General features: G+C 46.7%; 1 protein-coding gene across 3 annotated transcripts in view; it reads right to left on the reverse strand.

The window, feature by feature from the left end:
• Nucleotides 1-350: 350 nt before the first annotated feature.
• NGF (nerve growth factor) overlaps nt 351-16,579 on the reverse strand; it is a 122,516-nt gene continuing 106,287 nt past the window's right edge. For all 3 annotated transcript variants that reach the window (XM_046645170.1, XM_046645172.1, XM_046645171.1), the window contains 2 exons: nt 7,680-7,803; nt 351-1,232 (listed from right to left, as the gene is read on the reverse strand). In XM_046645170.1, coding sequence (XP_046501126.1) covers nt 495-1,220 — 726 coding nt within the window. In that variant the 5' untranslated portion in view covers nt 1,221-1,232; nt 7,680-7,803 and the 3' untranslated portion in view covers nt 351-494. The remainder of the gene's footprint in view (nt 1,233-7,679; nt 7,804-16,579) is intronic.

The raw sequence follows: 16,579 nt of genomic DNA on the forward strand, positions 1-16,579 counted from the left end.
CTTCTGATGAGCCGTCCCGAACCTCCCCGAGTGAAGCAATCAAGGCGCAAGGATCCAGGCTGTGGGGCGGGTAATCTGAGGATTAGGTAGCTCTGGCTCTGGAATGCAGAACCAAGTTGCGATCCAGCAGACTTCCCTCCTAATCATGCCCGGCTCAGGTTAATATCTGAGACCAGTTAGCCTTCCCTGAAGGTGCAGGGTGGGCTGGGGTGGGTTGGGGGTTACACATGGGCCTGAGAGGGAGCCAGGGGGGCTGCAGACAATTCACCCTGCATTGTCCCAAGACTAGCAGAGGGTCACACTGGGAAAAATGACTGGGGTGCCAGCACACAGGATGCTTCCAAAAATTTAATAAATAATGATTTTTTAAAACTGTATAAACTATAAATTACCATGCAGTCCTTATAATTTAAAATAATTTACAGGTTGAGGTAGGGAGGGGCCCAGGAGAGTGTGGAGGGGTCGCTTGGGGAGGGCGGGGGCTGTCCTGCAGGTCAGGCTTTTCTCCCGGTTTTCCTGCTGAGCACGCACACACAGGCCGTGTCGATCCGGATGAACCGCCAGGCAGCCTGCTTGCCGTCCATGGTCAGCGCCTTGACGAAGGTGTGGGTTGTGGTGCAATAGGAGTTCCAGTGCTTCGAGTCAATGCCCCGGCACCCGCTGTCCACGGGATTGGGGTCCCGGCACTTGGTCTCAAAAAAGTACTGCTTGAATACACTGTTGTTAATGTTCACCTCTCCCAACACCATCACCTCCTTGCCCTTGATGTCCGTGGCGGTGGTCTTATCCCCCACCCAGACGCTGACGCTGTCGCACACGGAGAACTCCCCCCTGTGGAAGACGGGGTGGGAGGAAGACCGCTTGCTCCTGTGAGTCCTGTTGAAGGAGGCGGCACCCCCGGCCTCAAAGTCCAGATCCTGAGTATCTGCAGCGACAGGTGGGGGCTGGGTGCTAAACAGCACGCGGGGTGAACGCAGTCGCCGCTTTTTAAAAAGTTTGGGGTCCACAGTGATGTTGCGGGTCTGCCCCGCCACCCTTGCAGCTATCGCCCTGGCTGGGGCGCTACGGGCTCTGCGGAGGGCTGTGTCAAGCGAATGCTGAAGTTTAGTCCAGTGGGCTTGGGGGATGGCGTGTCCTGCTGGGACATTGCTCTCTGTGTGGGGTTCTGCCTGTGTGCCGATCAAAAGAGCTGTAATCAGAGTGTAGAACAACATGGACATTACGCTATGCACCTGGAAGGAAACAGAAACGAGGATTATTCCACGGAGGACTAAGTGTTGTGCACAGGCAGTTTCTGGGTCCCTCAGAATTGACCTCCCAAGAGGCTCACAAGGAGGTTTCACCTAGTAGTGTATGGGCAGGTGACCGTGGAATTTAACATTCAAACTGGGACACTTTCCAGCACGAAATGGGGTGCTAGCTACAATTACACTGGGACAGCAGGCACACACAGGGCTGGCTCAGACGACCTAGAGGTATGGTCACCCCATCCTTGGGGCGGGCTTTTCCAGGAAGGCACAGAGCCCCTGAAATTCCATCCTGTGGCATGGTGTGAACGTGGGAGCATCACTTACAGAATCCTTTGAGTTCTCTCTGCTGGGGAGGCAGGTAGCATGAGTTTGACACCTCTTCCCAGCACAATGGCTTGACTCCCCTGGGAAGGCAAGTAGGAAGGGCTCCAGCAGACCTGTCTCGAATCCTTAGCACTGAACATACCCTCTTCAGGCAGTGGCACTGTCAGCTCTGACATCTGGGGACTATGACCCCTTGTAATGAATCCATGAAGCATCATGTTTGGCAAAAAAGCATATGGCTCTGGGACCATCTTAGCCTGTCCATCTATCAGGCACCAGCTTCATATATAAACACAATCCTGATGTTTCCTTTTTGTGTGATGTTTTCAAACTTTTCAAATGTGTTCACTTCTAATTTCTCATTAGTCTGTGACTTAGGTTGGGATTTGTCATCTTTCTTTCATACACAAGGAAAGTGATCCACAGGAAATTAACTAACAGGCCTAAAGTCACTAACGAAAACTGGAAGAGAAATAGGATCCAAACCTGATCCCTCACTGAGCCAGTAGGGTAGGAAGGCCTTCCTTCCTCCCTGACTTTCTCTTTCATTCCTAAACATGCCTTTTCTTTTTATTATTTGATCTTATGTGAGTATAGACCAAATGGCATAAATCCATCTGTCCCCAAGAGGCAGTATAAGCCCCTTCTGAGCATGTGCCAGACAGGGCTCCACACTGCATGATGGTTACCCACCAGCGACCACCCCCTGGGTAAAGTAACTGTGCAGCCAGCTCTGCTCTTGAGCTCACTTCTAGTAAGCTCCTAGTCACCACCATCACGGCATCAAATGCCACCTCCTCTGTGAGGTTTCCCCACATCTTCTTGGTAGGGTTAGAGGTGTCCCCTGTAGAGGGTGTTCAGACTTCCAGTTCTATCCCTTCCCCATCTCTCCTCCCAACTCCCACAGGTCATTCTGCTCCCTGCCCACTTCTCCAGTCTGGCACAGACACCACTGTCTTCTTGAGGCCTTCTCAGATCACTCCCATCAAAAGTGATCTCTTTCCCTTCTCAACTTGAGAAGTGTGTGTGTGTGTTCTCTCCTACTAAATCAGTGTAATGAAAAGAACTCTGCACTGGATCTGGGGTTAGAAAACCTGTTCCTAGCTCAGTGATTCGTTAGCAAAGGGAAGTCACTCAATCTTCCTGAGCCTTAGTTTCCTCACTGATAAAAAGTGGGCAATAAACACTATTTCAGAGGGTTGTGGATAGGATTAAATAGGTGTTCACAAAATCTGAGTCATTCTAATCCTCTGTGGTCAAAGACTTTGTCTTTTTCGGTTATATTGCTGCTTACTCACTCTCTGAGCACATTCCATCCATGTCTCTTCAGAGCACATTGTTTTACCTCTGTCAGGCTTCTCGCAAAGCATACTGATTGAAGCCTGTCTCCCCACTGGCTCTAAGGTCCTGGAGGGCAGAGCTGGGTCTCATTCACCCTGCACAGCTAGTCACTCCATCCTTTGGCACGTACCTCCCTTGCCACCCGCGCACAACCCTATCACCTCTCCTGGTGCTGTGGATAATCATCTAGATGTCTGTCTCCCTGAGAGCACTTTATTAGCTGTGCCATTTGCATTTAAGTATTTCTGGGGCCATGTGCAGTATGTACCTGCATATACTACCTGTATGTAGTAGGTCCTCAAAAACTGCAAGGAGAATGGATGAAAGAGTGAATGGGGCCGGCCAGAGAAGCTCACCATCTGCCTTCTTCCCACCAAGACGCAGGTTTCTTTTGGATTTTGTGCATATGGCCAAATGCTGCATTCCTCATCTGTTTTAAAGTGAAGCATTCTTCTTGTCAGTACTATACTTTTATTGAGCTGGAAATAGACAGCTCTTTGGTGAGATACCAAGAATAAAGCCACCAAATTCTTTTCTCTTTGGTTACTTTGAAAATGTTTGTGTTTGTTCCAATTCTCTAGCTGGCCATGCAGAGAAGGCAGTGGTGCATCCAGGCTTTTGGCCACCATTGGTTCTGTTGGCCACAATCTTGCAGACAATTCCAGCCAACTCTTAGAGAACTGGTCATCCAGTTGGCAGCGAATTCAAGCCTTTTACTGTTGCTCTTTTTCGGTTTCATTTCTTTCTGCTTCTCAGCACATGATACCTCTCATCAGGTAGATGAACGGAGAAGAAGCGAAACTGAAATTCACCCCTTTATATCCAAATTAGTAACATTTGGAATTTGGATAGGGAAATGAAAAAAAACCTAAAATTTCAGGGTTTGATGGCAAGAAGGGACATACTGCTCCCTCTTTCCCATTGCCAGAGGATCCTACCTCATTCTACTTTGGTGAGCTCATCCTCTTCTAATGAGTCACCTGAAATTCCTGTGTATCTGATGCTCATGCCAGGATCTCCAGCCCAGCTGCTCTTCAGAAACCCAGTTCTGAACCTCCAGCTTCCTGATGGGCAGCTCTCCATGGACATTGACGTTTTAAACGCAAGACATCAAAAACCAAATCTTCATACTCACAATCCTCACTAGGATCATCGTCCCTTCTTCCTCCTCTTTACTACAGCAGCAGCCCCACTGTGGGCCACTTGATGATCTACAAAGGAGTTCCACAGCTACCATCTCTTGTGAACATCTCTCCCCATCCTCCTAAACACCTTTCTCTGCATTTTCCTTTTTTCGTCACTGGAACCACCGTTCCTTCTTTGCCAGCTCATCACTGGACCCTGCTCTTTCCTCTGTGCCCTCCATCCAGCCCTTCTGGTTCTGCTTCAGTAGCATCTCTTGAAACTGCACTTTCCATTTTCAACTCTATGCTCCTAGATGAGGTCATGGAGTGTCTCCCACCTGATGTCCTGGATCCGTATCTCTCTTCTTCCAATGCCTACTATCCCTAGCCACCCCATTTAACTTCTTAAAGCACTCCTCTGATCACGTCATTCCTGCTCAAAGGATCCGGTGGTGAGCCGGCTGTCTAGTGAGCCAGTAGGGCTGCTCAGCCTGGCAGGTAGGCCCTGCCCTCCTTCTTCTGCCCTCACATATTTTGTATTCCAGGCACCAGAACTTCTCACAGGCAGTGCCTGCTCTGTGCTCCCCCACCATGGCTCTTGGTTCAGACTCTTCTGTGCCAGGCATACTCCCCCTGCCCCTCCCTGTGTCTTTTCTGCTCTACACCTCTGCTGGTTGGAGTCCTTCCTGTTGTCTTTTAACACCCAACTTAAATGTCACTTCCACTGGGGAGCTTTTCCTGTTTTCAAAGAGACAAACTCTCTCCCTTCTCCATCTCTACAAGCATTTCCTTAAAGGTCTCTTATTGCAGCTGTGTTCTCCTCTTCTCCTCCTTCCTAGAGGGCAAACTCCCTGAGGGCGGAAAAGCATCCTGTTCATCTTTGTTGTGTCCAGGCTTTGCAGGAAGCTCCACCTCTAAGACTCAGTGAGTGTGCAGACAAGTCTCCTTCCTTCTGTGCTCCTTAATTTCTCCAACTGAGCAGTGATGCTTGTGGTATCTTCAACTCTGACATTCTTTGAGTTTAAGCAATTACACCACTTTTCACTCTGCCTGGCACTACCAAACTGACTTCACGAAGTTCTTAAAGTCTAATGCTGCTTCTCTATTCACTGTCAAGATGACATGTGGGAGCTGGCATCTAATCACAGTGGAGATCTGTGTCATGGACAGATTGTTTCATTAAGATTTGAAAATGTTGCAAATATATCTCCCATGTGGGTTTCCGATTAAAAAGTTTTTGTTTTTTTTTAAGTATTTGACTTACTCCTAATAGTGTCCCTATAATCTTTTTAAATTAACAAGTCTTTCTTTTTAAAAAAGAAATGAAAAAACTGCTGTTTTCTCTATTCTAGTGATATAACACACAAAGCACCGTTTACAGAACATTCTCTCCTTGGCTAAAGGTAACCAGGAGAGGAGTTTTATTTATTTGTTTTTAAAAACAACCTTTGAAGTCTTTCTCCTGAAGAGACCACAGTCCTTGGTGGGGCTTCACTAAGCAGACGTCTGCGAGCTGAAGGATTAGCTGGGGAAGATGCAATTAGGAGCTTATGTGAAGGAACATATTCTTTATTTGTCCTGCTCCTACTCAGAATGGAAGACAAATGACTGAGTGTGGGGACCAGTTTGGTGCCTTTAAATCCAGCTACTAATGGGCCGCCCAACTCTCTTGGCCTCTCCTGGGCCAGCGGTACATTCTGTGGATTTCCAGTGGTTCACACACTTCAGTAATAAGAGAAACTTCCTGCACCAGGTGAACGATCTTCACACAGACTCTGGCCTCACCTGGATAGGTGATGAAGCTGCTGGACAGAGCTAAGCAACTGGCCCAAATCATCGTGGCTGGGAGGGCTGATGGCCCTGGGAGCCTTGCCAACTGTGCCTTTACAGGTGCATTGGAGAAGAGAGTAAGATAATTCCTGCCTTAGAGGGAGTGGTGCCAAGAGCTGTTAGTGATTCTCAAGCTAGAGACTGGATCATGAACCAGGGTCACTAACTGTTAGCAAGAGAGAGAATTCTTGTGGCTGAGGAAATCCAGCCTTCTCTTTCTCCCCCTCCATCTCACTCGCCACATTATGAGAATGGGTCAGGGGTCATTTCTTGTTTTACACTTGGCCGCCGCTCTAAATGTAAACTGGCTGCTGTCTTCAGTTGTAAAGACTCGGACTCTCTCGGCTGTCAGGGACTGTGTGGAGGGTAAGAGGAATGCTATGGCTCCTCAGCTCCCCAGGGAGGTATTCCTAAGGCTGAAAAAGAGAAAGCCACTGACAGGACAGAGTCCAGTGCTTCTGCTAGCATCTCCCAGGCTGGATTTATTAGGAGAAGCATGGACTGGAAGGGACATCAGAGATTATCAAGACCAGAGGTTCTCCAACTTCAGTGCATTGGAATCACCTGGAGAGTCTGTTAAACCACAAACTGCTGGGCCCATCCCCAGAATTTCTGATTCAGCAGGTCTGGGGTGAGACCCGAGAATCTCCATTTCTCACAAGTTCCCAGGTGATACTGATGCTGCTGGTCCAGGGACCACATTTTGAGAACCACTAATCTAGTTCAATCCTTGAACTTTACAGAGGAGAGACATGGGCCTTGGGGAGCCTAAGTGACCTGGGGTTATGCAGCTATGCACGGCAGCCTCTGCACGTGGGTGCTTGGCATTGCTGAGCTTCAGCACCTTCTAGAGGAGAGAGGCCTGAGGCCGCACGCACACTGTAATTGGTGGGTTCCAGGATGCATTTACTCAACTACCAACATCAAAATGAAAATTCCCTTCAATAGACTGTAAGTTTACCTTCCTTAGGCCACAAATCCAGAGACCAGGGAACATCTGGATATTTAATTGTTTTTATATCTGGTTTATCAGGTTTTTGGATATCAAGTGGACTTGATCCAAAAGTAGTTAAAATGCCTATGATGGAATTATGCGGCCAGAAAGCCCTGGCAGGGACAGGCACCTGTAGATTTACTGGCCTACTCCAGGACCGAATGGGAAAAGAATCTACTGGTCTGAATTCTTAGAGACACATTTTCAAATGAATGAGGTGAAATCATAATTATCAGCAGTATCATTTATTGGGCATAACTGTCTCATTAACCATCACAACAAACCTGGGAGGTAGGCCTTATTATTCCCATTTTACAGAGAAGGGAATAGAGACGCAGGAAGAACAAATAACTCAACTGCGGGCACACAGCTGGTGGAAGTGGAACTCAGAGCCAGGCCTTTGTCTCCAGATCTAGAGCTCTCCCCACCCTCCACCCCATGGCCAAAGGCATGAAGAGTGATCAAGGACCCCCCGTCTCACAAGGTTGCCTGCTCAGACAGCCTGGGAGCTTGTGGAGGGTCTGAGTGATGCTCTCTGTCTATTGGAGGCCTTGCGTTCTATTACTTTAGAGGTAGGTAGCCCGGACTCTTAACACAGTCCTGGATGTTGTGGGGCCAGCCTGAGAGCATGAGGGACTTCCTCTCCCAGTCTGGCTAGGAGGGCCACATGTGCTGGATCACTAGGAGCCACCCCAGGCCCCCGATGACCAGCAGTTGGATCTGACTCTCCTTCCTCAGCCTGGGCCTCATTTCCAGCTGTCCTGGCAGCTCCAGAGCTAGGAACCTTGGTGAGACAGATGTCCCTTAAGAGCTTACCTTGGTGTGGCCAGGACAGAAAGCTGCTCCGTTGGAAAAGCCGTTAATGGGCCCGGACGCTGAGCTGAGCTTGGGTCCAGCATGCCATCCAACCCCCTGTACTGCACGACCACGGGCCAGGACTCTGTGGGAGGAGAGAACTGTCATTAGATGGGCACTTTGCCTGGGACGGATGGCTGTGGCCTAGGCAGGAGGGGAGGGATGTGCCAACAGGACAAACCCCGTTCCCTGAGTTCTGGGACTTCGCCAGCATCAGGGCCCAGGAAAGACCTGGAGTCTAGCTCCCACAATTGCCAGGGGCTGATCTTACACAGACCTATGGTGGCACCTGCCTCTTACTCTTGTGCCAAAGCACTTGGTTTCTGCCTGGACACAGTCTCTGGCTCATCTTACACCCAATGTAGGTGGTTCCAGTCCCACACCAGAGTCCTGCTCCAGAAGACCCCTAGTCCAGCATCAAAATGGAAATTATTCTGTACGTTACACACATGCAGATGTAGTAAACCCAACTCTGGATCAGCCTAAGATCCAGAAGAAAAAGTCCTGACAATTGAGAACAAGTTGGCACTTTGATAAAAATCCAGATGAGTAACGGTGGCAAATAAGTCAACAGGACCACTTGATGGATAACAGAGAGCTCTTATTGAAGTAGGATGTGAATCTCTGAGAACCATGCCAAAAGTCAGATTTTATGAATCAGAAGCTATGGAGACAATAAAATGAGAAAAAAAAATTCTATTCAATTTTAGGTTGTAGTTCCTAGAAGCAATAGAAGGTTTCTCTTCTCCTCTCACTTGTATAAACCTCATGTATGTAGGTGCTTCACTCCTGAGCACCTACCACATGCTAGGCACTGTTTTAGGAGCTGGGGACACAGCAGTGAACAAGACAGACAAGGGCTCTACTCTCCTGGAGCTTACAGTCTTGTGAAAATAAACGAGCTACCTTCAGATTCTTCATATGCCATGAAGGAAACACATGGGGTATGATGATAGAGGGTACTGCAGGGTGCAGCGAGGAGCTCCTGCAGACAGGGGGCTCAGTGGAAAGCTGAGGAAGTGACCTTCAAATTGAGATATAAAGGATGAGAAGGAATGAGAGAGAGAGCATTCCAGACAGAAAGAACAGCAAGCGCAAAGGCCCTGAGGTAGAAACAAGTCAAGGTTGCTGAGCATGTAGGGAAGAGACCTAGGAAATAAGTTGGAGAAATAGAAGGAGCCAGGTCTTCAGGGACACAGCTGGGAGCTATGGTTCTGTCCCTAAGGGTGCTGGGAAGGGAGTGGAGGGTTTTAAGCAAGAGAGTGACATGACATTTTTTATGAATGAATGAATGAATGTCTATCATAGAACTTTTTGTAGGGTGAGGTGCCCTCTACTCCCCCACCTCCCAAAAGTTCTAGAATGACATCTTTATCCTTCCTGTCTATATTCTCTTTCCAACTCCAAAATCCCCTTTCCCAATCATGTCTTTTTCCAGTGTGGACCCCCAGCACTTATCCTCCTTCAACCTCCTCTCATCTTGCACTACAGAAGCAAATGTCAAGGAAGCCACTGTGGCCCCCATGTCCCTAATCACACAAGGGAGCTGGAGGACAGGGAGGTAGAAAGGGCCTCCAGATGATTCTCCTGCTGCCAGAAATCATGCCATTAAGGACCAGGATGTTTCCATTCATCTTCCTTACCCAATCTGCTCAAAATATCCTTTTTTCCACAGAAGTACCAGAAAAACCTTCCAATACTCACCTGGGGTTCAGGCCTAGAGATGAGAACTTAAACACCCTAAAAAAAGGTTTGATTCTGTGGCAAAGAACATTTTCGTGCTCTCTCAGGGTTGGATTTAGCACAGGAAAGGGAGGACAGCATGTCCCCCTGGGTAAGATGTGGGCATTATGCGGTCTGCTTCCAGCGCTCATGTTAAAGAGGATCTGATCTAGTCCACAAACCCTTCATCCGGGTGTTTGGCCAAGTCTGACTGATCACTAGCCTGGACCCCACAGGCTTGTATCCTGGGCCAATTGGCTCTGATTCTTAGGCAAGTCGCTCAGTAACTTTAAGCATCTCTGAGCTTCCTCCTCCACAGGACAGGAACCGGCAGAGATGGTAGCTAAGGTCTCCTCCAGCTGTATCCTGTGTGATTCTATGAGCATTAATGTTTTCCAGCCTGCATCCCTACTGGGTGCTTAGGGAGTGCTTTCCTTCACCCAAACACTGGAGTTCATTTATTTAATTAATCAAATACTAATCTTGCAAGGCCTGTGCCAGCCACTGTCTTAGGTGCTAGGGACACACATAATACTTAACTTCCAAGAGCAAATAATCTAGAGGTGAGGAAAGCAAGCACATGAACAAGGATTTAAAGCACAATGTGATCAGCGTGATGTATATTTGACGTGATGTGGAAACATAGTGAAGGGAGGAATTAGTCCTATCTGGCCAGATAAGCCAGAGACATATGTTCATAGAGGAAGTAACGTCTGAGTGGAGTTTTTAAGGATGAATAGGAGTGCATCAGGGAAGAAAGGAAAGAAAGGCATCACAGAGAGCAGAGATCAAGAACTGGCTAGAGGTCCAACAGAGCCTAGTAGCAGGTTTTGGGGGAGGATGAGCAGAGTATGTGGTGGGCCTTATACAGCAGTAGGTGCTTATGAGCTGGCAGAGCTCATTGCTGTGGCCTGCCTGCTGACTGTTACTCCCCATAGGACACAAAAGCCTTCACTTTTAATGTATGGGACAAACAGGGAACCAAGAGTGACTCTCTTTGGAAATATTCTATATATTCCACTACAAGCCAGGATGGCCTCCAATGTAGATGATGAAGGAGAGAAAAGGTCGATCTAAATAAAAAATTCCACCACTCCTAGGCAGACCTGACTTCATGGGGGATCAGCTCTAGACCAACCACAGTAGGGTCCTGACCATAGATCTGCAACCTCTGGTCTAAGCCACTTTGGTGCACACCCGGGCCCTTGCCAACAACCTCTGGATGCCTGATTGTTGTATTTGAGGCTGTCTGCATATCCTGTGCCTTTGGCCTTCTCTTGTTCAGTGTAGGTATAGGTAGTTTGCTACTGGAGAGAGCAATTCCTCATCCAGAATACTGAAATACTAAATGATTCTCACAGATATTGTTGTCATTGTTTTTAGTCTCATGCTAATGAAGGTTGGGGCTCTAAAATTAAATCCAATTTAAATATCACCAATTTCAAATGCACGGATATTAGGAACAAACAACCCAAATGCATATCTATTTTTGAAATCTTGTCTGTTCTCATGGGGTAATCACTTAATCAGAGAGCTCTCACCCTTTTATAAATGCATGGAAATAAATCCCAGCTCATCTCAGGACCAGGTTCTATTCCTTCTTACACTCACAAAGGGATACTACTGAAATCTGGTGTACCTCTTCTAGACCCAGATGACCCTGGCTTGCCTGGGTCTCAGGCTTTAAAGCATGATTCCCAAAGTGTGGTCCATAGAAGTATCAGCAACATCTCAGAACTTGTTAGAAATGCAAATTCTGAGGCTCCACCACAGACCTAGCAATGCTTAGTGAAACCCAGTAATCTGTGCTTTAACAATCCCTCTGGTGATTCTGAGGCACACCTAAGTTTGCGAATCACTGCTTTAGAGGGTCCCACTCTGGCCCTCTTCTATCTGAAACCTCCCCATGGGGTGAGGGATCTAGGATAAAGAGAGGATGCCAACCCAGAGCTAGTCAACTGCTGTGGGCTGCCAGCTCGACTATAACTTTCCATACTGTAGTCAACCTAATGTCTAGACCATGCTCCCAGGACCCACGACCCTGGAACCCCTGTCCAACCAGCCCTGAGTCTGCGAGAGCTAGAAGTTTTTCTGAAAACCCCCTGATGTTAGGCCTATTTATATGGTTCTCTCTGTTGATGCTTGCCTCAGCATCCCCTTCATTTTCTTAAAATTGATATTTTGGTCAATTTCAGCCAAGAAGCTTAGACGGTTCAAACTCCATCAATATCCAGTGTAAGGGCACTGTCTGAGTCTGTGCTGGTGGTTTATCAGAGAGTGATGGACATCAACCGCAGCTACTGCAACCTGCTAACTGTCAATCAGCATCCTCCAAAGTCCTCCACACTCAAACTTTGTGGAAGATTCTAGCCACCTCCTGGCTCCCACTTTCTGCTGCCCTCCACCCCCTGAACACTCTACAGCAGTGGGTCTCAACCCTGGCCAGACATCGGAATCACATGGGGAGCTTTCCAAACTCCCGATGCCTGTCTCACCTCCAGAGATTCTGATTCAACTGCTCTGGAGTGCTGCCTGGGCGCCAGCATTTTATACAGCTCCCTAGGTGATCCCAAGGAAAAGCCAGGGCTGAGAACCACTGCTGTAAGGATGAGCGGGAAGCCTGACACTGGCTTTGATGACCTAGCAATTAAGAGAAAGTATCAAGAAATTAATATATCTCAGAAAATGTAAAGTGCAGAGTGGTCACATTATAGGCAACCAGAAAGTGTGAGAATATAGCTTGCAGACTCTCTGGAGGATATTGTCCCTGTCTTCCCTACCCTTCTCACCCCCCCAATTGTCTAGATATAATTGACATTTGTGAACTGGAAGTTTTTCTTTTATTCCTTTCATGCCACTTAAAATGCTCTTTGGTGTCAGAGCTATGGTTAGCTTATGATTAAGCCCAAGGATTATTTGCTGACATTTTTAATCCCAAAGATTTGGAGATGCTTGACCAAAAATGACCTCTTGGACCACTCCTTGCATATGCTTGGAAGCAATGGCTAGTTCTAAGAGCAGCTTACACCACATCAAAGATGCTGGAGCAGCTGGCATGAACTGTAGCCTCTTTTCTCGTAGCTTCCACCAGCTAGAATTCTGTGAGTTGGGAAACCTCACTAGGAATGTTGGGCACTAACAACATCTTGTTGAGGGCATAATAATAATTGTTGGTGCTGTTGCTGTGATTTTCATTGCTTAATTCTCAGTCCTTAATTCTCTCCTCTCTCTGTTACTTCTTACTCTGAGCCTATACAAAAAGAGAAAATTTCAAGTCATTTGCATTGCAAGTCTTTTTCCCTAATTTTTAGCCTAATCAGAAGTTTTCTAGTATGGAATATGACTGTGAGGTTTGCTGACTAGAAGCTCTTTCTTTGGGGAAAAAAATTCAATTTTGGCCATTTTGAGATGATTTGACATGTTTTAACTATTTAGTGGTTTTGGCACATCCAATAGGAAAACAGTGCATCTGGCACCAAGGACTTAGGAAGACATTAAGGTTCAGCAAAATCACTATTCTTTTTCACTGAAAGTTTCAATGCTAACAATTCTAAAGTGCCTTATTTCATCTTTCTGAAAGAAAAATGGTCCTATGGCTCTGTGGCAGATTCTGAGGTAAATTACAAAACCCTGCGTAGCATTTCCCCAGAGAGTCAGGCAGCTCAAGGAAGAAACCATCAGGGTTGGCTGACCTTGAGCTTCAGAATCAAAGAGTTCAGAATTCATTTGCTATGAACATGCGTGGCCTCTTGGTGCGTGTGGCTGGCCACAATCTGCATGGTATTTACCTGACTGGGTTCAGGAGCTGTGCAATGCCAATACCCCAGAGAGGTTTTCATAGCGTGGGTAACTACAATATGAGCTGTCTTATCTTCCACCACATTAAACACCCAGCAGCCTTCCATTACAGAGTTGAGGGCAGCAGATTTTTGCAAGAATGCACTGCTAAATAACAGTCCTTATAGTATAGCCCATCAGCTTAGTAATACTAATGATACATCTATAATCTACATTTGAGTGCCAAAAACAATCCAATACTTTTCAAACTTTTCTGTGACCCTAAGAAAACATCTCCTTGGTTCCAACTGGCTGATCCTTAAGCCACAAGAAAAAGATCCATTTCAGCTCCGTTTTTGCCTTTCCCTGCCTGTTGTCCCCATACTTGGGACTAAGAACAGACAGAAGTATAGGAAAAAAGGGGACTCTCAGGTTGGTTGGAGTCAAAGACGATATTTGATAATTTCAGCACCTATCCAGGTCTCCAGCCCACCACAGACCTCAGATGACCACCTGGGATGGAACACATGAATGAAAACAAAACGTTGCCAGTGAATGCTAACTTGGATCCAAACCCTTTAATCTACTTGCTTTGTAGGATTAAATGTCCTCAGTTCTCCTTGAGCTAGCCTTTTCCTCTCAGTGTGTGGTATGTTTTCCAAGCAATAGGTCAAGAAAGTTACAACATATAAGTCTATAATGCAATTCAGATGTAACTTCAGAAATTAAGACAAGCTAAAGATCCACAGTCCTGAAAAAGACAGGAAAAATCCTGGCTTAACAGACACACAGTGCCTAGGGCTTTAAAAAGGCAGGCAGTCCATCCTTCAATCAAAGAGGGATAAGGGGTGAGCTACGGGACGTGAACGTAAGGATGCCAGTAAAATGCCACCCTTCCTCATTAAAGCGTCCATGAGAAGAGCCCATTTCTGTTTGAGCAGCTGGACTTTAGTTTCACTGCAAAATTCACTGCACCTCAACCACTCTGTATCCAAGAAAACACAGATCACAAGGGAGCCAGCACCAAACATGTCACAGGGGAAACCGAGTCCCAAGGACACATCAGCTGCCTTTCCTCTCCCTACCACTCTGGAGTGACAGCTGCCACGGTAACTCCAGTTCCCTTGCTCTTCTCTGCTGACGTTTCCTGGCTTGTCTGCTGACTTCACACCCAGAAAATCTGACTCAAGGCATGAAAGAGATAACTCAGCCCAGCTTTGCCCAGGCATGCAGTACATGCAAATCCTAGGTAACCCCAGGCTAAGATAAGAGCTGGAAATGAAGAATTTATTTCCAAGTGTGTTTGTCAGGGGGCTTTGTGCTATTTTAGCTATTTCCTGTGTATGGCTTTAACTCTCCCAGTCCCAGATGGGCTCCTACCACACAGTAACATATACGCCTGACGGGGATGTCGGAATGCCATCAGGGTGGTTAACTATAATGAAGGGCTATTTGACGGGCATTTTTAAGCTTATTTTAAGGAGTTTCGTCTAGCTCTTTCATTATCTTAGGAGGAAAGGTCAGGGGAGATGAAAACCTGCTGTCCCTTCTAAAGTCACTTGATTCTCATATAATTATATTTCGGAAATTCCCAATCTTCTAGTGTTTCTTCTTTTAGGTTTTTTTGCCCATGACATCATGAACAAAAGAGAGACTCTGCACTGGGGAAATTCACTCCAGAGCTAACAAGAGACCCACAGAGTGCATCTGTCTCCAGGGACGCAGAATATTGAGCGTAATTAGAAATTCCAAAGATGAGGGCAGACAGTTTTCCCATCCAATCAACACATACACACACAAACACAAAGAAACCAGCCACTCATCCTGTTGCTTCTAAAGAGTTAAGTTTGGGTGTTTAAGATTCAGAGAAATATAAACTAATTTATTTTAGAATGTCATTTGTTATTTTACATAGTGGAGACCGTTAGAGCTGTTAAGAAAGGGCCACTAGTAACTCTGCAGTCCAGCTGCTCCCCTTGACAGGTGGGCCAACTGAGGCCCTGAGGTTGCATCTCAGCCCCACCCCTTATCAGCTGTGTGATCTTTAGCAAGTCATTTAACCTCTCTGCATATCAGTGTCTCCTCTCAAAACCTGGAATAGTTATACCTTCCGCACTGGGTTATTGGGGGGATTAAATAGAATAAGCATTTAGGCCAGTATCTGGCACCTAGTTGATGCTACATAAATATTAGCTATTCTTACTAACATCATTAAAGACACTCAGCTAAAATCAGGCAAGGAGTTACTGGTAGGCTGGGTGCAGAATAGAAAGTGATGCCTCGTGTCCATCCCGTGCCAGTCTGGCTCTCTCTGGCAGGAAGAGATCCTGCTTTATGTCCCAATCTTGGCTGGAATGGCTGGCCACACACATGCTCAGTGGCCCCGTCTGAGCAAGTGGAGAATGCTCAGTCTGCAGCTGTGGGGCGATTATGTGCAATCACTTGCCGCAAAGATGCTGAGTAACGAACTGAAACATTTGTTTTTGAAATGATCCATTTTCTTCAGCCGCGCTGCAGTGGGAGAGAGGAAGCTGCTCCAGCGATGCTTATGGTTTGGGGAGCACAGTGCTCCTTGACTATCACAAAAACTTGCCAGGCCCTGTGGAGTTAACAGCATCTTTACTTAGGGTAGGTGCTGCCTTAGGGGGAAAGCGAATCACTGGAGAACACAACATGGAGTTATCCTCATGGTCAATTTATGCTCAGTTAGCCAGGGATTTGTGACAAATTTAGGCATCTGCTGTATTGTTAACTTCTTGAGGTCTTGGGTCTTTTTCTATCCATGGGGATGTCCCAGAGTAGGCAACTTAAAGAATTGAAAACTCTTCACACAGCTGCACTACTGTATTCAAAGTAAATCAGTATTTCCTATTATATTGGGAAATAACAAGTGGTCCCAATTTATATTCCTGGATAACTAGGTGAGCCCCCCTTTCACTTTGATGATGTGGTGTTTTATTTAAGGAGAATGCCCTGCTGGTGGGCCGGCAGGTGTGCTGCCTCGGAATGAAGGATCTTAGCTCTCAGAGGACCCTCATTCCGCCTTCATTACATAGCGCTAAAAGGCATCCACAGGTGATATGCAGAACCAACTCCTCCTTATTTCCATCTTATTTTTCTTGCCCAGAATTTCTTTAGAGAAAGCTATGCTCCAACTCAGCTGCTGGTTACATTGTGCAATCCACTGGGATGGCCATCACCTCATTGTTTAGTTACAACCCACGAAAAGATGAGAAAAAGAAAGAAAAAGGCACACAGGTACAGAATGAGGGTGGAGGCTGTGTGATGATAATGAAAACCATTTGTTAGCATTTCACTCCATTCTTTGTGAATCAGCCTTGCTCCTGGCACCAGGCCTCTGT

The sequence above is a fragment of the Equus quagga genome, chromosome 18 (genome assembly GCF_021613505.1).
Source record: "Equus quagga isolate Etosha38 chromosome 18, UCLA_HA_Equagga_1.0, whole genome shotgun sequence".
NCBI lineage: Eukaryota > Metazoa > Chordata > Mammalia > Perissodactyla > Equidae > Equus > Equus quagga.